Source organism: Triturus cristatus, chromosome 4_2 (genome assembly GCF_964204655.1).
Source record: "Triturus cristatus chromosome 4_2, aTriCri1.1, whole genome shotgun sequence".
Classification (NCBI taxonomy): domain Eukaryota; kingdom Metazoa; phylum Chordata; class Amphibia; order Caudata; family Salamandridae; genus Triturus; species Triturus cristatus.
Genome location: NC_140586.1, coordinates 248761055 through 248785189, shown reverse-complemented (window position 1 = coordinate 248785189; position 24135 = coordinate 248761055). Strand labels below are relative to the sequence as shown.

Genomic DNA, 24135 nt, shown 5'->3' with positions numbered 1-24135 from the left:
ACTCCGCCTCATTTGCGATGGACTACCCAGTCCAGCAAACTCTATATCAGGCCCTTAAGTTGAATTGAAATCAATAAATATAACACAAAGTCAAACAAATAGGTTCACCTTGTCTTCCAGTATTAGCAATTTGTAGCCTTTAAAATTTAGTTGACAAGTCACAAAGTAGGCTAGGATTGTTAAAATATTACATTGAGTTACCACTCATATTCTCAGATCATATGCATTTGTTTATTCTACATTTGAAATATTGTGATTTAGCCTGTTTATACATCTATACATTATGGTTTTAACTCTAAAAAGGAAAAAAAGCTAAGGGGCATTATCAAACAATGTAAAATTACATAATTTCAGGCATTATTGCACAACTGTTTCAGGTGTCATCCTGGTGCAATACTTTGCCAGAGGTGGTGATCTTCCTTCATCTCACTTCAACACATAGCTGGTAAGGTAGGGGGGCTCTTATGGTTCCACCGGTGGCCTTTTCACTTGGCCTTGGCTGATCCTTTGGGGTATGGAAAGTGAATTTTTGAAAAATGGAGGTGAAGAAAAGGAAGAGATTCATCTTGGCCATCTGCTCTCCCAAACAAACACGGCGACCTGAAGGTAAAGAAGAAATAAAGAACAAATACCTTTTAAAAAGCACAACCAATCTTAATCTTGTTTATCTTTTTTGAAGCAATGACTTCCCGCAAGTAAATGGAAGATTGAACCACTTTATGATATGGTATAGACAAAGAATCATTTTACAACTTTATTACTAACTTTATCAGAAAAGTATAGCTTGTGTCCAAATTATGCAAGAATAGGATATTCCAACAAGAAGAGCTTGTTGGAAATAAAATGTTCACTTAAAAATAAAATGCTGTCCACCAACAGGCAAAACACATGGTTCTGCCATGGGGGTGTTGTTGTTATCATTACTGAAATGGCTAGTAGGGATTAATTCCCAACCCTTTCCCTCAAGCAGCAACACTCTGGAAGAATATTCAAATGTGTTTCTACTTCAGGGTACAAAGAACTGTCTCAATAACTATAGGGAAAAAGACACTTGTTTAATGAGTAGAGTGCACTGACTGTATCTAGGATTTATTTGTGATATGTAACAGGCAGTACTGGGCAGAGTGGCCACTACTGTCTTTGTAAATAGTGCCTCAGGGCCCGTGCAAAATTTGTAAAAGAATAAGTACCGGTGCCCAAAGCTCTGCTCCAGCGGTGCTGTTAAAAATACCGTGCAGTGTTGAATCCGCCTCATGCTTCTTTAACCTACTACTAGACACTGCTGCTCCTTTATCTCATACTTGCAGGCCCCTGCTTTATCCCTTTCTGCTCATGTTAAGTCTTTATCTTTCTCCTTCTTTCCCATTTCTGTGTTTTTATCTCTCTTGCTTGCAGTCAATATCTCATACAAGTGCCGGTCACCAAAGATGAGTGCTGGTGGGTTCCACCTCCAACCACCAGCTCAATTCAAGTGCTGCTCTTGGCCTTGTTGGAAAGCTTGCTATGGACTTGGCACATATCATGCCACTGTTATAATGGGAATGGGTTTCCTTCACCCAATTCACACAGTTTCGTTGGGTTTGCCACCAGGATGTATGCATTGTTCTTGACTTCGTGCATGCAATATGAAGAGGCGTATACTCCACGTAGTTTCAGGGCACGTTTGTAGCCAGAAAAATGTCCTTGCTCAACAGTCTTCCAGACATTATTTTGGATTAGAGCCTGCCTGTAGAAAACCCCACAAATTGTATCTAAAATGGAGGGAAAAAGAAAAGGTGAGGCTTTGCATCCAATATAATTTTTCCCTCATTCATTTTACCATTAGAATGTTTTTTATTGACTAGCACTGACACACTTTTCTGCCTTCCATTGCAGGAGGCCTTGCTAAACTTTGGTGGACCTGAGTGAAAATGCCTAGAGGGTAAACTAAGGGTCTTGATGTCAGGAAGAACCACCAAGAATTGAGTACCCTATGTATTTAACCAGGAGAGGCTTTCTGGTTCCTGAGATGTTGAGACTGCCAGTGCCATGCAACAGTGGTGTGTGCTGACCTTTCATGGATCCCAACGGGCAAAGGTCTATAACAGTTGTTCTGGTTGTAAAAATGCCATGAGGATTCGACTGTAGCAGCAGCCAAACCTCATTCCTGTTTTTTGGGGTTTTTTTTGACGGGGGAACCATACAATACTCATCCCTGCCTGAAGACCATCCCCTTCCCTACCCTAGCCTCGCCATACCCAATAGCTCCCCACACATTTACCACTTGCTCAGAACAGGTGCTAAATGTATGTGTTAAAATTCTCAGCAAATGTTATGATCAGAAACATGTGTTCCACATGATACTTTGACATTCCATGGAGCTTACCGGTGTTGATTTATCCCACGGTAATGGAAAAATTGCATGCAATTTTACCGTTACCCTACTATTGTGCAATTTGTAATCAAGCCTGACATGTTTTTCCCAATCCAAAATGGACAGTTCTGTTAGTACCTTATCTCGCCAATCCTTAATGTCAGATCATCTTCTTGTATGTCACTTCCTACTTCTTTTTGTGTTCTCATTTCTTTTTCATAATAGAAGGAACTGGAGCCATTAGAAACATGTGTTTCCAACTGCTTTGAAAACTATGGTGCTGGATTCTCTCCCCTGGTTGCTTTTGCTTCTTGATTCCTGTTTTACCTGGCCTTTGCACTCAGGTTTTATCAAGGGATTTTTTTCAGCTATGTCTTCTTCGGCTGGATCCGATTTTCATCTTCTCCGGTCTGGGATTTGTAAGACCTAAGTTCCTCTACTATTTTACATTTGGATTTCTGCTGCATTATGTGGCCCTTAAGAAAGTGTACGCTTCCAGATGATACTCAGAAGTTTTAAGCAACACAGTGGCTATGGGAATGACGTCTGCCAACCTTGATGAGAGAAGCAAGTGCGATTGTTTCATTCAGATGTTGACAAGTAAGAGGTTTTCTACATTTTCTGATATACCTAATAATCCTATATAACTGCTGTAAGGAAAAGGGCAATCATTGGTCTGCACAGAAACAGGTCCACATTTGCCTTCCACTGTATACCAAACACCTAATTGTAGCGCTTGACTCTCTCAGAGAAGCGGAGCAGGGCAATCAAAGGCCTATTCAAGGGAGGTGGTGTTGGCTAGTAATCACCATTCGCTGGCACGCAATAATTACACTCAATAAATGATTGTCCAGTCTGCGCTTTTTCTTTTGAAAAAGGAAAAGTATATTTATTACACATCCACATTACTTAATGCTATGCTATGCTGTAATTTACAAATACACATAAGGCTGATGGAGATACCATTTGATGACATTGCGTAATCGCTGCTGACCCCCTAAACAGGTAAGTACATTAACTTGTTCAAAGGTTCAAGATCAACAAACCACTTGACAAAATATTTTCAAGGGAGTCCACCCCTGGTTGTCCTGCTAGGTCCCTGCATGCGCAGCACTCTTCCGGGCTTCAGACACAGGCACAGAGAGTGCGGCAGGCCCACATACACATTTTTAAATTGCCTTTAAGCGTATTGATTATGAACACTATAAGCAAAGAGCACATGCACAACACTGTGCAAGTGTAGTCGACTTTTAATGTTTTCTCATTGTGTTCGCAAATATCAAGAGGAAACCGCAAAAAAAGTGAATAAACAGCAGCTCAGGGGAGAGTCCATGGTATGCAATTGATAAGTGACCAGTGTGGATGTTTTGGGATCTGTGATGCTCCGCAGTTTTCAAGTGTTTGCTTTTATTTTTATTGACTATTGCTGACTGTATGAACTGATACCTTGTGGAGATGGAACAAGAGTACCTAATAGGAAATTGCATAAACTATAGGTTACTTCCTTTGAAGAACGAGGTAGGTGCACTTTGTACCCTGGTCAAGTGCTGCATACTCACCCTGTGTGTGTCCACACCCTAACTCTGCTGTTTGAGGTAACAGAACTACAAACGCCCTGTTCCCTGGCTAAGTGAAGGAAATAGGGAATGTTTGGTCATCTTCTTTGTAATTTGATCATGCACTACACATTGCCCTCAAAGAAACCCTGAAAGTAAGATCCTTTTATTTCCTAGATGAAGTCTTGGATAGACACATGATAAAAGAGGGAGATATGGTCCTTATCTTCTGGTCTACCTGTGTAATCATTTGTTATTCATTATGTATTTATGCTGGGGGCTTAATGTAGTCCTTTGCCTTGCAGAGAAGACACTTCAGCTACCTGGCCTTAATGCTCCAAGCTCTGCCAGGAAGAAATGCTCCTTCTTGGCTGCAAGTCTGTGACACTCAACGGATCGAAGCTTTATTTGGCTGTTGTAATCTGAATTGACTGTCCTGATGCCTACATTAAACCTCTTTCCAGCCATTGCCTCGTGAGGATCAATACAACAGAGACCCTTCCGTAAACGCCTCTTAGGTTACCTGCTATTGTCCCCTGACTAAATTCTACACTAGCTGAGAAAGTACCAAGGGCTGAGCAGTGAGCAGCTGTGTTCGTCTCCTGTGTAATGTTCACAGGACTCTGTCCTTGATAGTGTCACTAACAATGTAATACAAATTACCTCTTCAACTCCTTCCTCATCCCACTCTTTACACAGATGGGGCAGAGGCTAATACAATCCTTCTTACCACCACTTTCCAAGCTTTCTACCATTTCCATGATCCCTAGGTAGGTCATCCATCCATAGATCCCACTTACACTTTCCTGACTTCCTAGTTTCTTTTGTGGCCATATTTAATTTTCAATTTTGTGGCACCTTGGGGGTGATGGTATACTCCCATTTACTTTCATTTTAAATAGATTATTTGTATATATTTACCATGTTTCGCACTGTGCCGGGACATCTACAGAGCTACAGAGAAGTGACACAGGGTCTCACTGTTGTTAAAGTTACGCAACGGTTTTCAGCACATTCAGCTTTCAGCATGGTACAGTTAGGCCCAAGGTAAAGTTTCTTTGTGGATATTATTTTCATTGCAGAGCAAGGGTCCACTTGAAAAAAGATGTAGGGCATTATTTCGACCATGGCGGTCCATAGGACTACCGTAGTTGTGATGCAATCTGGGCACCGCCCAGCTGCGGCACCGCGCGCCGCATTACAAGGTCTGCGTTCGGACCAACAATGGACTGCTACAGCCGTCTGAGATATGTGATCCTGCAGCGGTGTTGCAGTGGTCTGAGGCTGCAATGTGCTGGTCGTGCCGCTGCGGCAGGACCAAGCATGTTACAAGTTGCCTCACTGCCATTATTGCTATGGCAGTGAGCCCGCCATGGAAAGGATGGCAGTGAGGCAACTCACCCTGTTGCCTCTGGGCCTAGGAATTCATGCAGGGGGGCAGATGTTGTGCCCCATCTGTATGTTGGCAGCCCCAAGTTCCTGAACGACATGCCGTACAGGAACATACTGCGGCGGTCCCACAGCTGTGCCCTTCTTAGGCTCTCCTATGAGTCTTTAAAAAGGCACCGCTGCAACACCACTGCAGCATGTCCACCCACCCATGATTACAATCGAAATTACAGCGGGCAGTGTGTGGAATGTTTTGGCGGTCTGCCCATGGAGCGCTGGAGTGGTGGCCCACGGGAGGACCATCAAAGTCATAGTAAGGCCCTTAGGCAGTTATCTTATATGTATCCTGGATCCCGTTTCAATTGGGATTAGTGGGCAAATTATATTGCAGTAGTGACGGGCCCACCTTGCTTACATCCTATATAGCACTGATACTTAACCTTTTGACTTCTGTGGACCCCCACTTAATCATTACTGGAACTCCCACTGAATCATTATTGAAATCCTGGGACTCCCACTAAGTCATTACGTTTGATGATTTGGCCCGCAACGCAATACACAACAAATACAGAAACAGGCATACATCAAACAAATACAAAAAAGATTAAATATTTTAATTGATTCACGAACAAATATCAAGAAAATGTTAAATGTAAATATAATTTGGAGGTTGAAGCTTTTCTAAAATCAAATGAGGCCACTCATTGTCCATACTATTTTTTGTTTCCCCCCAGAATCTAGAAAGACCGTCACCCACGCACTTATAGCAAGCAGACTGGACTACGGAAACACCCTCTATGCTGGAATCAACAAAAACCTGCTACACAAACTCCAGACCATCCAGAACACAGCGGCCAGACTCTTCCTCGGTGTCCCACGACATGAACACATCACCCAACACCTATGAGACCTCCACTGGCTCCCCGTCGAGAAGAGAGTAACCTTCAAGCTACTCACCCTCCACTATAAAGCCCTCCACAACACCGGACCCAAATACCTCAACAAAAGAGTCTCCTTCCATGTCCCCAAGAGAAACCTCCGCTCCGCCGACCTTGCCCTAGCTGAAGCCCCGCACATCCGCAGAACCAGAGCAGGTGAAAGAGCCTTCTCCTACGTCACGGCAAAGGCCTGGAATGAGGTCCCGATCAACATTAGACGCTCCCCCACGCTGCACACCTTCAGGAAGAGCCTCAATACCTGGCTCTTTGGCTGACTCGGAGCCGTACCCCTCCCCCCCAGCGCCTTCGGACCCTGTTGGGTGAGTAGCGTACTTTACAATTCCCTGATTGATTGATTGATTGATTGTTTGATACACTTGCACAACTCCCACAAATAAATCTGAGGATACAAATGTAATTTTTTTCCTCCAATTTGAAATTGCTCCACATTTAGATAATGTTTTGAAAATTTCAATTGTACATTTTGCTTCTTTATTTACATACACTTAATTAATCTGTTTATATTATTTAATTTTCTAAGTAGTCACGGACCTCCTGAATAGGGTTCGCAGACCCCCTAGGGTCCCAGGACCAAAGGTTAAGAACCACTGCTATAAAGCATAGCACAATCTCACAGGGCAACCAGAACCAGCCACTGTTTTGATGCACATTGACTTTCTTTTGCTTACCTGGCAGTTGATATCCTTGTCTGCTGATTCTTCTGCTGCGTAAATAAATACTTTTTTTACAGTTTAATGCTTTGCAGTTAAAATGAACTAATGCTTGTTGGGCCTTTTTGTAATGGGAAAAAACAAGAGAAGGAATGACGTATTTAATCTTTTCTTTGCTGTCTGATTGTATTGCCTTGTTTTTTTCTAATAAATAGAAATCCTACTCCTATTTAAATTTTCAGTGCCTTGATCCAGGATCTCTGCTCTGAAATGTATGAGCAGACTGTATCCCCGTGCTAAAAAAGACTTGGAAATCTCTCAGTCTCTGTCTATTGAGGTCCCTTTGGCCAACCTGGTGGGTCAGCTCTTCTTCTAATGGAGGACACTGTTGTCTCAGATTCTTTTGAAAAGAAAGCAGAGGGGGCATTGGAAAGAGCATATACTGTGCTGGGTTTGTCAGTGAGATCCTATATATGCTGCACATGCTTAAAAATCTCTGATCAGTAATTTTCAATCACTTTCGACATGCAATTAGGAAGGTAGAGACTGCACTTAGCTGTTGGAATGCATGAAAGTACAAGCCAAATTCCTCTTGGGTGTTGTCTTTATTGGTTAGAGACCTTCAGCCATGGCATCAGCTAAGTTGTTGACTACCTGATGTCATTTTCACCAAAGAGGGTGGATAATTGAAGCTTCTCAAAAGAACTGTTTAATTTGAATGTCTTTTTCTCATAATAAGCTGTATAAGTCATTTATGAGCCACAAACCTATGCAACCCTCGTACCACAGGTACAGAAACTTTGACAAGAACAAGAGAAAACTTGAAAGAATAAGAAATATACATTTTTCTCATTCAATAGATCTTAGCTAACTAGATCTGCTAGGAGAAATGATGCTTCTCTCTGGTCAACTGGAGGTAAGGGGAGTCATAAATAACCCCCCTAACTATGGCTAAATCGCCGAAGATTTAAACACACAGGGGGGTCATCTAACATTATTAATAGAACACTTAGAGGCTATGGTAATGGACAGATATGTCTCAGAAGTAATTTTATTGGGATACAGGATGGATTTTCTCAGTTTCTTACAGGCTCCGGGTTTTGTTCAGACTCCTTGACCCAGACATCTGATTTTGAAACCGGCTCTACAAGACACTAATGTTTCTTTCATTAAGAAGGGAGCCATTTGTCAGGCTCTTCCTCAATAGGCAGAGTCAGGATGGTAGTCATTCTTTTTTTGGTCCAAAAAACCTCTTGGTAATACAGAATGTTCATAGATCTAAAGTCCCCCAACATTTTTTCCCACTATACATTTCAAAATGATCACTCGTCAGCAGGCAATTCTTCTGATTTCCATGTATGACTTTCTAAAAAAAAGTATCCTGCAGGATGCTTACTTAAGAATCCCATTCACAGAATTCACCATTGCATGCAGGTCCTACATTTGTGCTGAAAAGCACTATAAGTATTTGTACAAATATTCTTGCTCTGGTAATGACTTTTTTGCACAAGCAGGGGATGTAGATACATTTCTGTTTCAAAGACCTTCTAATCCACTCAGTATCATGTACAGATGCGGATAGATACCCAGATTGCTACTCAGACTTTCCAGAGATTTGCATTCTTTATCAGTCTGAAAAACATCCCAGCTATTTCCAGCACAGTGTATAGATGTTATCAGAGTGTGGCTGAGGATTGATCTGGAGAAGTGTTTTTCCAGTCAGCAAGGAGACTGAATTCTGCTCCAGGGTGATAGGGCAATAATGAAATTAAAAGGATTTTAGAAAAAGGAGAAAGATGGGGAGGAGGGGTGCTCAGTAATCTTCTTTTAAATTCTTTCCTTTATTCCATTGACTCGGTATAAAATGTGACAGATTGTTCGGCATAGTCTTCGGCATTGGTCTCCGATATCGGAGTGCTACAAGGACTTCATCTCAATAACAAAGACCATTCAGCATCAGTTGTCTTGGTGACAGATTACTGCAAAACTGTGATAGAAGAACTCACATGGGCATTGTATAGTACAGGAGGCAAATGGAGGGATATGGAGGCAAATGGAGGAATATGTATGCAAATGGAGGAAACTGATGACCTCATGGAGGGTATTTCAGGTATGTTTGGACAAGATCTGTGGATTAGCTCCAGTAGTGTGCACAGACAATATGGTAACAAAAGCTTAACTGGGCCATCCGTTTGGCACAAAGTCTCGACTCCAAATCAGTTAACTATCCTGAGATGTTACAGGGCAGAAGAGAATTTTTTTCTCTGACAACAGTTCACATTCTGGGGAGACACAACTTTCAGGTTAAATTAAGTGTTTCAGAGTTCATGGGTTTATACCACGAGCACCATAATTTTTCACAGAACGTGTCTAAGGATGAGTCTTCCAAAGGTAGACCTGTTTGCAGAACGGGAGGAGCTCACAGATTTAATTGAAGGATCCCTCATTGGCACCTTTGATGTAACACTTCCTCTGAGTCTTCAACGGAGTAGGGGCCATTGGAGGAAATCATAACACCAAGCCTTATTTAGGGTGAACTGTGTATTGTCTTTTTTCCTGTCCATCACTCACAGGAAAAACAATGGTGTTGGAGGACAGTAAAAAACATTAATTATTTATTTTGTTTTTCAAAAATAAACTCCTGCTGTGGGTTTTTGTTTCTGAAAAAGAAAATCTTTGTAAAGGTTTAGTGGATGGCCATAAAAACTGACACCAGCCAACAATCAAATTTGTTAAACATTGAAGGGAACCTCCATGATGGCAGTTCTTTTCAAAGTACATTGATGACCCGTGGGCCAATGGTTGTATCTAAATTTGGCAGACGGAGTGTCATAGGGATGGCAGAGGCAGTGTCTGTCACAGGCTAAGTTAGGCTCTTTGTAGGGGTTTTGAGTTATTGAGACAAAAAGACTTTTCTGTCCTCCTTGGGACCCACCATTAGCATTAGCATTTTTTACCAAAGGTCCCCATTTGAACCCTTGGAAGAGATATTGTAAAAAATCCTAACGTTCAAAGTATTTTGTTCTGGTGGGTAATATGAATTAAATTCTTTACAATATCCTTATACTTCTTTACACATTTTTGAGGCTATGGATGCATTAATCTTGTCAGCTAGCCCATCCTCAGACGAGTCAATTCTACTCTTAAATGTTATAGGAACTCTCAAGATTTATCTGCAGAGAGCAGTTGACCTTGGAGAAGCACAGCTATTTGCCAATATTGGTTTAGCAAAAAGTGAGTTATATCTTCTCAAGCTTCTCTAAGAAGATGGATTAAGGCAGCCATCACTTTTGGCCTATAGAAATGCTGGCAATGAATTTCCAGAGTTATAAAGTCAGCTATCCCTTGGAGTATACTTAGAACATATACAATGATCCCATCATCTTATTCAATCATACAATAATTCTATCCTCTAAAGAACGCCCTTCCTTGCTTCTGGTGATATCTAATTTTCAACTCCCAAATTTTGTCACAAAAGACTACTTTATTAAAAACATATTGTATACAATTGAAATGACATTAAAAATTTCACAAACTGTGTGTGACATTTTTTTTTCTAACTAAAAATACAATATTACATAAAGTGCAATACAATTAAAACATAATACAAAACAACATTTCATATCCAGAACAGCATTTGTTATACAGAGAGAAAAAAAATGATTTTGACAGCACAATTTGTCATTCAAAAAGCATATCGATTGGGGCAAATTTAAAGACTAGGCCTTAATGTACTTAATCTTTACACCATTTACAAGACCAAGAATTCCCATGGATTATGCTATTAGTTGCGTCGACGCGTTTCGATGGTTTCTTGTTAATAGTCCATCTTTTTCAAGACCATATTAAATTCAAGTCTCTCTGTGTGTTTCATTATACAGTTGCTGTAAGCATCCTGTATAAAACGAATATGAACAAAAAGATTTTTGTTTAGAAAACACCCTCTATGGCACAATTCTATATTCAGTCTCATGTTGCTTAAACCATGTGGTTAATACCAAAAAAAATATTTTTAAGCTTTTATATGAGACGGTAAAACCTGCATGGCTGAAGAGAAACCACCTGTATACTATTCATCGGGCCTACTTCTCTCCACTCAAGCTTTCAAAAATCTCTTCGGGTCGCTCTGGAGACTTTTTGGGATGAAGTTGGTTGTTTTTTTACAAGGATCGTGAGTTCCTCAATCTATATTGACTTGTCCCTTATCATTTTTGGACTTTCAGATGAAGTAACAGGCCCTCCTAGATCTTTGCTTTTTTATCTCATCTTGTTGGCCAGGAGAGAAATCTGCAAAAGGTTGACAGATCCTTCCCCTCCCATCTTCTCAGACTGGTTGTCATCAGATGTTGCGGTTTCTAAACTGGATCTTGTTAGATCTTGCAGCAAGAAGAAGCTGGCATTCTGGGACGTGTTACTTCTCGGTTTGGGCCCAGGAAGTGTGTGAGGTTTTTTTTTTCTTTTTTTTACTTGAGTCCTATGATTATGCTACCTCAACACTCGCCAGGCTATGCCGTGTGCTCCCTACTTTACAGTAGGGGTTCCCCAGCTCTTGGAGCTTGGCATGAGAGCTATCTCTGTTGACCTATCACTATCCTAGTAGACTTCTGGTACCTGTAAGTGGGCTTCTATACATATTTGTCCACCCTCTCCCAGCTTGCTGAATTTGGTACAGAGCTCATCGATGCGTGGTGAAGTGAGATTGGTGGCGAATGAGGACAAAAAAGAAAAAATGGTTTTAATAAAGTAGTCTTTTGTGACAAAATTTGGGAGTTGAAAATTAGATATCACCAGAAGCAAGTAAGGGCGTTCTTTAGAGGATAGAATTATTGTATGATTGAATAAGATGATGGGATCATTGTATGTGTTCTAAGCATACTCCAAGGGATATCTGACTTTATAACTATTTAATAGTACTCCAGTCCCTTTGTGTTTAAAAGGGGTCTCTCTCTATTTTTATATACCAATGAATTTCCAGACTCAGACCCTCGTTTATGAAGCCACTAGTGGGACGTTTGCGCCACTGGAACTTCACTTTTTTGACATCCCGGTCACGCAATGTGTCACGGCATATTTAAAAGGCCATGTAAAGCTACTTTCTGTGGCTTTTAATGGCCTTGTAAATATGTGCCTTTTCACTCAGAACACAGAAAGGGGCATTCAATGGCTTTACACACGCAACACCAATTGAATCTGACGCAGTCCCAGATTTACTAGAAATCGTAAACCTGGAAATGCGTCAGAATCTAACACCACCCCAGGGGCGGCGTTAGGGAGGTGCAACGAGGAGAAATGAAAACACAGCACACTTAGAAAGAGGAAATCACCTGAATTGATTGCTTTTGTGCAGGAAGATGTCTCTTCCTGCACAAAATCAATCAGCCCAGCAATGCAGGAACCCTTGCAACATGGTGCAAGAGTACCAGTGTTAGCACATGGAGGCCTATTGTGCACCAGCGCTGGGTAAAAGGGCAGGAATGTGCCATATCCAATAGATACAGTGCATTCCTGCCCTTTTCTTTTGATGGAGGGCAGCGCAGCAAGATTCCTTGCGGTGCTGCCTTGTGCCAAAACCTTATAAAAGAGGCCCTCAGTGTTCCACTTGGGTATGGACGTCTCTTGGGAAGAATAGGATGGAGTTTCTATTGTGGACATTTGCAAAGAAGGTACGTGCATGTTTACCTCCAAGTTTATTTCTCATTACAGCTAAATGTGGTTTAGAAAAGCGAACTGAGTTTTGAGTCAAGTAGTCTCTCTAAGATCATGCCCTGGGATTTCATAAAGGGACATTTGTTTGTTTCCTCACTTAACGGTGTGATAATAAATGTTATGGGTTTTTTGGGCACCCAGCAAACTTTCAGGCATTATTCAGATCAACATGAAAACATACTGCTTCAGTACATCCTCATCAGGATTACTTAGTGGTAATCTTAATTATTCTGATTCTTTCATTCTTATCCCAGCACTGACATCCCTCACTCCTTTCCTGTGAGCCTCCTTTATCATTCTGAGTTTGGTCTTTAAAATAATTACAGGACGTGAGTAAAGGAGAAGTGGTGCTTATAGGGGTATGGCCTGCTTAGGATCCTGGAAACATTACAAAGCTTGGAAAGTGATGGTAAGCAGAGTCACATGAGGCCCACCTCATCTATGTAAGTAGTGGGACAAGGGAGAAATCAGAGTAATGAAGAAACAGATTATTAATCCAGACTGACTTGCACACCATATTCTAACCATACTATCCTTCACATAATGGCAAGTAATGGCATGGGTGATAATTATGATTGAGTGAGGATAATGGTGGGAGACATCAGGATTACGTAGTATCTTATTTATTAACTTTATTTTGGGGAGCTAGACTCAGAATTAGCATTATGGACTGGCCCTCTAATATTATGTGGTGATTTCAATTTATCAAGTGACCCACTACAATATAATCAAAACCAACATACTTATCTGGGTCGAAAACCAAGAGTGTTCAGGGCGCTACAAAATTTGATTCATAGCCACAATCTGTGTGATATATGGTCATTAAAGAATGGTGGAGATCCTGGATATACGTATTTTTCCTATCCTCATCGGAAATATGTACGGATTGATTATATATACACAACTACCGATATTGCTTCTAATGCCTCTATCGTTAAATCCCCAAAGACAATATCAGACCACAACGCACTTTGTCTAGTATGCGATGTCCCTAATCTTAAGAGGGCCTATCCACAATGGACATTTGACCGTAAACTTTTAGTCAATCAAGCATACATCGATCATATCAGGCAATGGGCCCAAGAATTTTTTGATATTAATCAATATAGTGCGTCTCGGTTCAATGTTTGGGACTGCTTCAAGGCAGCATTAAGGGGAGAGACCGCTACCTTTGTTGCCAGCCGAAAAAAAGAACAGGAAAAATTACAAATTCAATTGACCAATAGACTCATCGAATTAGAGTATTTACATGCCAGTCAGTTGAGCTTGGGGATTCCAGGTGAAGAAATACTAAATAAAATCTTAGTGCTCAAAGCCGAGTTTAACGATGAATTAACTCGTAAGGCAGCCGAAACTTTTCAATCGAATCGGAGTAAGGTCTATGAGACTGGCGAGAATGTAGGGAGATATCTTGCCCTTAGAACTCGGCAATCACAATCTCGTAATTCCATCCAGAATATCAAATATGAGGGAAGAGAATATACCACTCAAGAGGACATCACTAAATGCTTCTATGATTACTATCAAAAATTGTATCAAAATGGAGATCATGGCTTAGCCGCTGATACAAAGGATTTTTTAGAGAACTGGTTGGAAGAGACTAATTTGACTAATTGCCTCGATGATGGTACAAAAGATGAACTCGAAATAGACATAACCTTAGCTGAAGTAGAACTTGCCTTGGCCGAATTGGCAGCGGGAAAGGCGGCAGGGCCAGACAAAATACCTACTGACCTTTACAAAATATTGGGCAATGTAATTATCCCATATATGCATGATCTTTTTTTGGGGATACAATGGCTTGGTAAATCTCCTGAATCCTGGAAACTAACGAATATTGTCATTTTTATCAAAAAAGATAAGCCACCCGAATTAACAACTTCTTATCGACCAATATCCCTGATTAATTCAGACTCAAAAATATATGCTAAAATCTTATCTAATCGCTTGAGCAGGATCATCGAACGTCTGGTCTCTCCCTGGCAACACGGTTATTTTGGGGTTTTCTATGCCGGAGGCGCTATAAAACCCCATCAAACTTAATTCCCATTCACTTTTAGAGGTGTTTTTGTTGTATTAGCATAGATTTATCTTTCTGCACTTGCACAATTTATGTGATTTTATACATTCTTCTACGCACAGCTGTACACATGTAGTCTTACGACATGACTGTATATATCTAGCTGTCAAGTTACAGTCACCCGGCCTATACTCAACATGTATACATTTACATCAACATAGCCTTACACTTATATGTTACCTGCAGAAAAAGGCAGAAAGGCATCTCGTTTGATTAACTGCCCATCAGCATCCAAGAAATGCTCTGGATAGAACTGGTGGGGTTTCTCCCAAATGTACTCATCCTTCAGGATGGATGTCAGGTTGAACAGGAGTGTGGTACCCTGAATGAAACAGCGGACATGTTAAACATACATATGGAGAATATATGTTGCATGAAAATGCAATCAATGAATGAATAACAACAAAAGATTACAGTTGGTTCACTTGCTGTCCTTTGCTCCTCCTGCCACAAAACTGCACACAGAGATTTCAGCTGCTGACCACTATATGAAAAAAAAAGATGTGCAAAAACACCGCAGATCTTATAATTCCGATGGGACTGATAACTAATAAGGGTCAAGGTCTATCTGTGCTGCCATTTTAGTTCTATGTACGAATATTCATGCGCATAGTGCATGTGTGAGCGGACGCACAGCTTCAAATGATGGTACCCCAAGGAACCAACGGAGTGATGTGGGGCATACAAGTGATTTTTTATTTTTACTTTATTGAGGGTTGATACTATTCAGCTCCCTGCCTGTTACAGATTATGGAGATGTTCATTAGGTGCCATTGGTTGGTTGATAGTGTAGATGTGTTCACCCTTATTAATGATTGTCCTCACCCTCCCCTGTGTGCATGTGGGTGTTAGAGTGAGAGAGACCAACTGAGAGAAAGAGTGTGTGTAAGAAAATGAGAGAGAGAGCAGAAAGGGAGGGAGAATTTTAAATGACCCCAGTATTTAGAACAGACCATTTCTTACAATGGTCTGAAGTATCTTCATTTTTGTAGCATGAGCAAATCTAGAAGATGTGGTGAGAAACACTGAGCTGATAGGTAATTTAGGAAATGAACCCAAAACAAATTGAAAGGGCTTTAAGAAAGGGGAGTTATTTTTATGCGTCCTACTATTAAACAACAAAAACTCACCTTGCCGTAAATCCAATCCAGTAATGTGCTATTCGTAATTCGCGCCTAAGGGTGCTATTATGAGCTCTCTGTAAGTCCTGATTGGGCTGGTAGTAGGACTTTGTAGTCAAACCGGTAATGATAAAATCAGTCGGAAGACTGAGGATCCTGCACATTTAACCTGTGATAAGCAAAAACCAAAGGAAATGATGGACGGAGTGTTGAACATTGCAAGCACTCACCCCCAGTCAACTGATCTGGGTTTAATCCATCACCGTTCTTTAGCCCACTCTGCCACCCCAGTTCAGACATGGCCATATGCAAATCAGTCTGACCCTGTGCCTCATGGGAACAGTCCAGCCCGAACTGCCAAGCCATGTCTTCCCTGGACCGGAAACAAGCTTCCTAGGACCGGTTTCTGGCATTTCAGCCGTCTTCAGCCAGGCTTGCTTGAATCCAGTGGCAAAATGAGCAAGGGACTCACGTCTGAGCATACCCTGCCAACTGATGGCGAACAAAGCAAAAACCAAAGGGAATGATGGACGGAGTGTTGAACATTGCAAGCACTCACCCCCAGTCAACTGATCTGGGTTTAATCCATCACCGTTCTTTAGCCCACTCTGCCACCCCAGTTCAGACATGGCCATATGCAAATCAGTCTGACCCTGTGCCTCATGGGAACAGTCCAGCCCGAACTGCCAAGCCATGTCTTCCCTGGACCGGAAACAAGCTTCCTAGGACCGGTTTCTGGCATTTCAGCCGTCTTCAGCCAGGCTTGCTTGAATCCAGTGGCAAAGTGAGCAAGGGACTCACGTCTGAGCATACCCTGCCAACTGATGGCGAACAAAGCAAAAACCAAAGGAAATGATAGACGGAGTGTTGAACATTGCAAGCACTCACCCCCAGTCAACTGATCTGGGTTTAATCCATCACCGTTCTTTAGCCCACTCTGCCACCCCAGTTCAGACATGGCCATATGCAAATCAGTCTGACCCTGTGCCTCATGGGAACAGTCCAGCCCGAACTGCCAAGCCATGTCTTCCCTGGACCGGAAACAAGCTTCCTAGGACCGGTTTCTGGCATTTCAACCGTCTTCAGCCAGGCTTGCTTGAATCCAGTGGCAAAGTGAGCAAGGGACTCACGTCTGAGCATACCCTGCCAACTGATGGCGAACAAAGCAAAAACCAAAGGAAATGATGGACGGAGTGTTGAACATTGCAAGCACTCACCCCCAGTCAACTGATCTGGGTTTAATCCATCACCGTTCTTTAGCCCACTCTGCCACCCCAGTTCAGACATGGCCATATGCAAATCAGTCTGACCCTGTGCCTCATGGGAACAGTCCAGCCCGAACTGCCAAGCCATGTCTTCCCTGGACCGGAAACAAGCTTCCTAGGACCGGTTTCTGGCATTTCAGCCGTCTTCAGCCAGGCTTGCTTGAATCCAGTGGCAAAGTGAGCAAGGGACTCACGTCTGAGCAAACCCTGCCAACTGATGGCGAACAAAGCAAAAACCAAAGGAAATGATGGACGGAGTGTTGAACATTGCAAGCACTCACCCCCAGTCAACTGATCTGGGTTTAATCCATCACCGTTCTTTAGCCCACTCTGCCACCCCAGTTCAGACATGGCCATATGCAAATCAGTCTGACCCTGTGCCTCATGGAACCAGTCCAGCCCGAACTGCCAAGCCATGTCTTCCCTGGACCGGAAACAAGCTTCCTAGGACCGGTTTCTGGCATTTCAGCCGTCTTCAGCCAGGCTTGCTTGAATCCAGTGGCAAAGTGAGCAAGGGACTCACGTCTGAGCATACCCTGCCAACTGATGGCGAACAAAGCAAAAACCAAAGGAAATGATGGACGGAGTGTTGAACATTGCAAGCACTCACCCCCAGTCAACTGATCTGGGTTTAATCCATCACCGTTCTTTAGCCCACTCTGCCACCCCAGTTCAGACATGGCCATATGCAAATCAGTCTGACCCTGTGCCTCATGGGAACAGTCCAGCCCGAACTGCCATGCCATGTCTTCCCTGGACCGGAAACAAGCTTCCTAGGACCGGTTTCTGGCATTTCAGCCGTCTTCAGCCAGGCTTGCTTGAATCCAGTGGCAAAGTGAGCAAGGGACTCACGTCTGAGCATACCCTGCCAACTGATGGCGAACAAAGCAAAAACCAAAGGAAATGATGGACGGAGTGTTGAACATTGCAAGCACTCACCCCCAGTCAACTGATCTGGGTTTAATCCATCACCGTTCTTTAGCCCACTCTGCCACCCCAGTGATAAGCAGCTGAAAGCCTCGGGAAAAATAGCAGGGAAATTAGAAACATTCAAAGGAATTGGGACTGGTATTACGAATTCTCTCTGCCCGTAATTTCAGGTTTCTTTAAGAATCCTGAGGGTCCACATTGCAATCACTGGGAACTCCCCCGCACCCCCCCCCCCCAGCTACTGGTAGTCCAGTATCAGTAACTCTGGGGTTGGAATCACCAGCCCTCACCGCATGGGCCTAGAAATGGAGCCCTAGAGTGGAAGCATTTGTATGAAATGGACTTCGACTCCCACAAGAGGTAGTGGCAGGTTTTGAGTTAACTGCGCACAAGAGTACATTCGCAGTTTGCTTTATTAAAATATTGTATCCTTTTAGCGCTACCCATACCCAATAATGCAACGCCATAAAAAAAACACTATAATATAATTGTAAAGAAAATAAATCTTCAACCTTGGCAATTGGCAACACAGTCACACATTTTATGAACAACACTTCTGAATGACTCTGGACATGCCTTTGGTATGAAGAAGCCATGAATCTCTGTGTCCCTTGATGTCATGTGAGGTACAGAAAGTGGAAGAATATCACCACAACGTTGAATTTCATTTAGCACGGCATTGGTATAAGGCATATTGGCACGGTCATCCATCGTCGGCTGCCTTTCTCTTCCGATTACTAGATCAATTTCTTCCTGGACTCTGCCTAGACACAGAAGGAGATAATGTAAGTGTAATAGATCTCATAGATGTAAATAAAATAGGTCTCACCTTTAAATAGCTGTCGGAATATCATTATCCAAATAACCTTAGACAGAAATTTTAGAACATTTGTACAAGTAAATGTACTCTTACTCGTTTGAGTAGCTATACAAATTTATGCTATTCACCATTTACAAGTGTTACCATTTACAAGTTGCTAAAACGTGTAGACTTACATGTCCCCAACCCCCGAAATGGGGATGGAGTCATTAAAAATGTGAAATACGTCCATAAAGTTACAACTAGTTGGGATTACCCACAACATAGGGGCCGAGATATCCCCAAAGTAAACTATAGGGAAAGTTTCAAAGGTTATTAAAAGTAAAAGATGTATATATTTTCATGTTAAATTTAATATCAATTATTTTGTGTAATTATTTTAAATGTGGAATGCATATTAAAGAAATGCACCAGTACTATTAACTTAATCTTGAATTACATATGTAATTAATTTAATATGGTAAAATAAGGTATAATGTATTTTACATATGTAGTTCAGTCAGTCAGTCAAAAAACTTTATTCGATATATAAAATATCATAAAAGTATAAAACATGATAAAAACAATGGTTAAAATAGATAAAAACGAGAAGAAGTTTTAACAATATCTGTATCAAAATAGTTCGTAAGCTCCAAAGAGAGAGGTAATCTACAATCAGTGCAATATAAAAAGGAGGCAAATACAGCAGCAATAGACTAATTCAGGTAGTGCTAAGGGCTAAGGCTGTGTCAGTGGACGTTTGGACTGGGCACAAAGGCTGGCACTTCTTGAGTAGCCTCTGTCTAATCCTCCAGGCCCCCCCCCAAGAACTTGGCAGTCCCGCAGATGACACTAGGGACTGCCGTCTCATAGGTTAGAATGCGCAGGGCCACCCTGGCTGACCTGCAGCCCAAGTTTAAGCAAATGGGTTTCAGCCATCTAGATCTAACCTGGCTGTAGGCCCGACAAGCAAACAAAAAGTGGGCAATAGATTCCGTAGGGGAAGCACATCCCGGGCAGCCCTTAGCAGCACCCTGCTTACCACTCCACCCTGTCTGGAACTCGTGTAGTGGTAGAGTGCCGTATCTAAGCTTGAGGTATAGTGACCTATCGCTTGGGGACTCAATCAGGTCCAAAAAGGCCTCCAGTCTGGGTATAGGTTTGATATCTAGGAATTTCTCACTAAGAATACCTCTTTGGGACCTCAGAGTAGCAGCATTAACCCAGGCCCAGTAAAAATTTTTTACAATAGCTTTGAAGGGGGGGCTCTGGTTCATCCCAGATCTCGCACAGACCTAACGCTGCCACCAATTTGTATAAATTAGATACCCAGGAAATCTTAAAGCGAGCACCAAGTAGAAGAGTATTGTCCAGGGCAGATGCGTACTGGCCTAGGTCCGGGGACCTTCTTAGCCTAACCCAGTATAGTAGAGGGCTCGTCGCTTATGGGATGTCTGCCAAGGTCGCAGCGGAGGGGGGCTAAGGGAGTGGACTGAGGGAGCGAAACTATGTCTCTAAAAAATGTGTTTTCCGATTTGGTCAAGTCTGTGAGATTGTCGAATCCCCATAGTTCCGCCCCATAGAGGGATGCAGATAAAGCCTTCCCCTGGTAGACCTCTGTAGCTGCAGCAATTGGGCGGCTGTAAGACAGCCTCTGATGTCTCGCTATGGCTCCTGCTGTGCGTTTATGGCACAGGAGCATTTTACAGAGGTGTGGGGCCCAATTGAGCTTATTGTTGACCCTCACACCAAGATAGTCAAAGGCTGTGACCAGCTCTAAATTAGAATTGTCCACCCTGATGTTATTCTTAAAGCTCTTGGAAGGGGACATGGCCATTAACTTGGTCTTGGCGGTGTAAATTTTAAGGCCCTAATATTGCAAAAGTCGGTGAAGTGGGTCAGGAGTTTTTGGAGGCCCATAGGGCTCTTGGAGATCAGCAGCGTGTCGTCTGCGAACAGCAGGGAGGGTGTTTTTTCCCCGTTCAGGGTTGGCGCGTCGACCCCATCAACCCTCAAATGGTCAACCACCCCATTAATAAAGAGGGAAAATAGGGTCGGCGCCAAAACACAGCCCTGTCGGAACCCTCTCCCTACTGCTATTCTCTCGGTCATCTGACCCTGAAGGCCCCACCTGACTCTTGCAAAATTGTCTTCATGGAGCCGTATAAGAAGGTCCAGAATAAGGGGGGGGGATGCCAAGATCAGCCAAAACTTGCCACAGCTTTGGACGAGGTACCAAGTCAAAAGCTGTCTTGAGATCGATAAACGCCAAGTAGAGGCGGCCCTTTTCGATGGTCACAGATTTCCAATATATGGTACAAAATCGAAAAACCTGGTCAATGGTTCCCACTCCCTGCCTGAAACCTGCCTGGAAATGTGACAAGATGCCAGCTTCATCGATCCTGTCGAGGCCCTAATCCTGGTTAGGAGGACCCTGCCAACCACTTTTTGGATCACATCAATCAGGCTGATAGGCCTGTAGTTGGCAGGGTCCTCTCTATCACCTTTTTTATAAATAGCCACCACCTCTGCCCCCTTCCAGGAGTCTGGTACAGAGTAACCCATTGCGATATTGTTCAGGGTTAATAAAATAAACTTGGCCCAGGGCTTTCTGTCATGGAGAAGAAGGTCCCCGGGGAGGCCATCGGGTCCAGCTGCCTTACCCGGAGCTATCATTTTTAAAGCCAAGTGGATCTCACTAAGGCTAAAATCAGCCCCCCCCCCTGGGGAGGCAGTAGGCTCCCGGGTTGGGCCCTCAGTCGACAGTAGAGAATCTTCCCCCAATGAGTATAGACCAGAGAAATGTTCAAACCACTGGTGCCCAGTTATATGATTCGGAATTGGATCAGCCCCACCCCTTGCGCTAATGTTTATGAGGTCCCAAAACAGGGTCTGATCTTTGCATCGTGCTGCCGATTTGAGATCCTGCCAGTGGTCCTCTTCCCAGAGTCTCTTAGCTTTTTTTATGGCGTTGTAATAGGATTTTCGAGCACAGACAATGGAGTGCTGATCCCTTAATTTTAGAGCCCTAGCAAGTTCCTGCCTTCTTGCCCTACTGTCGGCCGAAAACCACAAGTTTCCCGTATTTAATCGGGGTGGCTTGCAATCGCCATTGGAATTTGTTACAAAAAACTTCACCACCTTATTAATGGTCTCAAGATATATCTCTTCAAAGCTACTAAGAGATGTACTGCTGGGAGGGCGGACCAGGGCGGCTTCCAACAGACCAGTGCTTTCTACCACAATGTCTTTTATCCTGTCCAAATCTATCTCTCGCTTGGCAACTTTGGACCACTTGAGTCTTCTACTGCAGTTAGATGGAACAACCTCTCTGGACCAGTGAAACTGGGCTCCGTTGGGCGCAATGGACGTAGTGATCATTTCGCGCCTAAGTTGCATGGTTAGTGGGTTGTGGTCGCTCTCCTGCCTAGGCAAGACTTCCATGTCGATGAGATCCGGCCACAACTCAACTTCCAGCAAGATATAGTCTAGGCGCGAAGGGACCCTAGTTCTAGTAAATGTGGGTGCTCCTTTGGTATCGGAGCGAGATCTGCCATTTGTCGCCCTTAGGTTAAACTCCAAGGTTATGGCAGTAATTTGAACAGCCCTTTTTGACCATTTTTTAAGTGGCAAAAGACCAAGCAGAGGAATTCCTTGCTTAGGATCGGCCGTCTCTGTACCTAAGATGTCATCATCACCAAGGGGCTCGAAGGTGCAGTTGAAGTCACCAGCTACTACAACACCCGAGGTGGAAGTGAGGGCAGAAAGCTGGGACTCAAGGAAAGACAACGTAGGACTCTCTTGCGCTCCTGATGATCCTCTAGCATATAAGTTGAAAATTTCAAGGCCGTGATGGAATTCAGGCCCTCCAACTGATAGGTGGAGGATATCGTGGGATGGGCTGACATTGTTCTTGACTGGCCAATTCAACTCTATATTCACCCAGATTAGAAGACCTCCCGATGGACGCCCTCTAGGAGAACTAATTGCCGGAACAAAATAAGTAGTGAACCCAGATCTATAGATGGGTTCCAAACACCAAGTTTCCTGGAGAAGGATAACATCAAATTTACTGATAAAATCGTTCCACACAGGATCGGTGAGGTTCCTTTTTAGGCTGGCAATGTTCCAGGACAAAAACTGGATAACTCTTATTGAGCGCGAGGTTGATAGGGGGACTATCGCTCCATCCCTACTTGTTATGGATCCCCTGATATGGCCTCCCCTAGAACTTCACTTAGAGTTGCGTAAACAGCTGGGGTAGCCACAGTAGGGTCCCGAGGGAGGATGGGAAGCGGTCGTGTGCCCTCTAATGGAGGGCTTTCTGGGGAAAGTAAAGAAGTATTTACATGGAACCTGGGTAGTCAGTCCACCTGTCCAAGGCCTGAATCCACCCGGTCGCTAAACTGGGGCCAGACCGGGGAACTGCGAATTTGAATGGAGGAGTGTGCGGAGTGTCCTATATTCCAGCAATATTAAGTTTTCAGCTAGAGCTAAGTCACTAACCTCAATTTCCACACAGTCCACAGGTGAGTCCACTCTAGATAGCCGCCGCGCCTCAAGATGTCATCTCTAATAATTGATCTGCAGCCTCTAGTGTGCCTCAACCAGTGGATAGCTTTATTGTGCAGAGACTCACTGCTTTCAAAACCACCAGGGTTGCTCGTTTTCGGGACATACATCATATAGACCAAAGGTTTTGCAAGAAGTTGATGTTGCCCCGAACCCTTGGGCGCCAAAAATCGGGGTGACCCAAACCCACCCCTAGTGGCTGGGGGGGTTGCGTTGCTACCTATCCTAACCTGGGGAGAAGCATTGGACGCTCTGTTAGACACCAAATTGCGTGTAACGTCAGCAAAGGACCTAATAGTGGGGGGTGACTTGTTGTTTCGCACTCCTAAGGCCCTATTTTGTGGTGCTACTAAAGAATGGATTGCCAAGGGACAAGAATGAGTGTGGGGGGCTAGATTGCTTGTCTTCAGAGTGGGTAAAGGCCCAGAGAGTGGGGCTTGCGCAGGTACAGTCGGATGTGAGCCACGGTCTAAAATGAGGCTAGTCACCTTATTATTAAGAGCTGCAACCAATTCTTCCAGCCTTGAAATCCTGGCCTGCAGGGCTTCCAGGGATTCGGTAGGAGGCCTGGCTGGAGTCAAAGGAGAAGGAGGGACCCTATCAGATGGAGGGCTGGATTCATCGTTGTGCGGTCAAGAACAGAGAACCTATTGGAACAAAGAACTGGGTTGAGAAGAGGCTCAGAAGTGTGTGAATCTAAAGCAGTGGCCTGGTGGATTAAGGCGGTCTGTACTACAAGGGCTGGGGGCTCGTCA

The 24135-nt window shown here is 43.3% G+C and overlaps 1 protein-coding gene across 2 annotated transcripts in view; it reads right to left on the bottom strand.

Moving 5' to 3' along the window:
* Positions 1 to 209: 209 nt before the first annotated feature.
* LOC146833568 (cytochrome P450 2D15-like) overlaps positions 210 to 24135 on the bottom strand; it is a 222460-nt gene continuing 198534 nt past the window's right edge. For both annotated transcript variants that reach the window (XM_085601421.1, XM_085601422.1), the window contains exons 7-9: positions 18586 to 18773; positions 14874 to 15015; positions 210 to 600 (exon numbers count right to left, since the gene is read on the bottom strand). In XM_085601421.1, coding sequence (XP_085457547.1) covers positions 422 to 600; positions 14874 to 15015; positions 18586 to 18773 — 509 coding nt within the window. In that variant the 3' untranslated portion in view covers positions 210 to 421. The remainder of the gene's footprint in view (positions 601 to 14873; positions 15016 to 18585; positions 18774 to 24135) is intronic.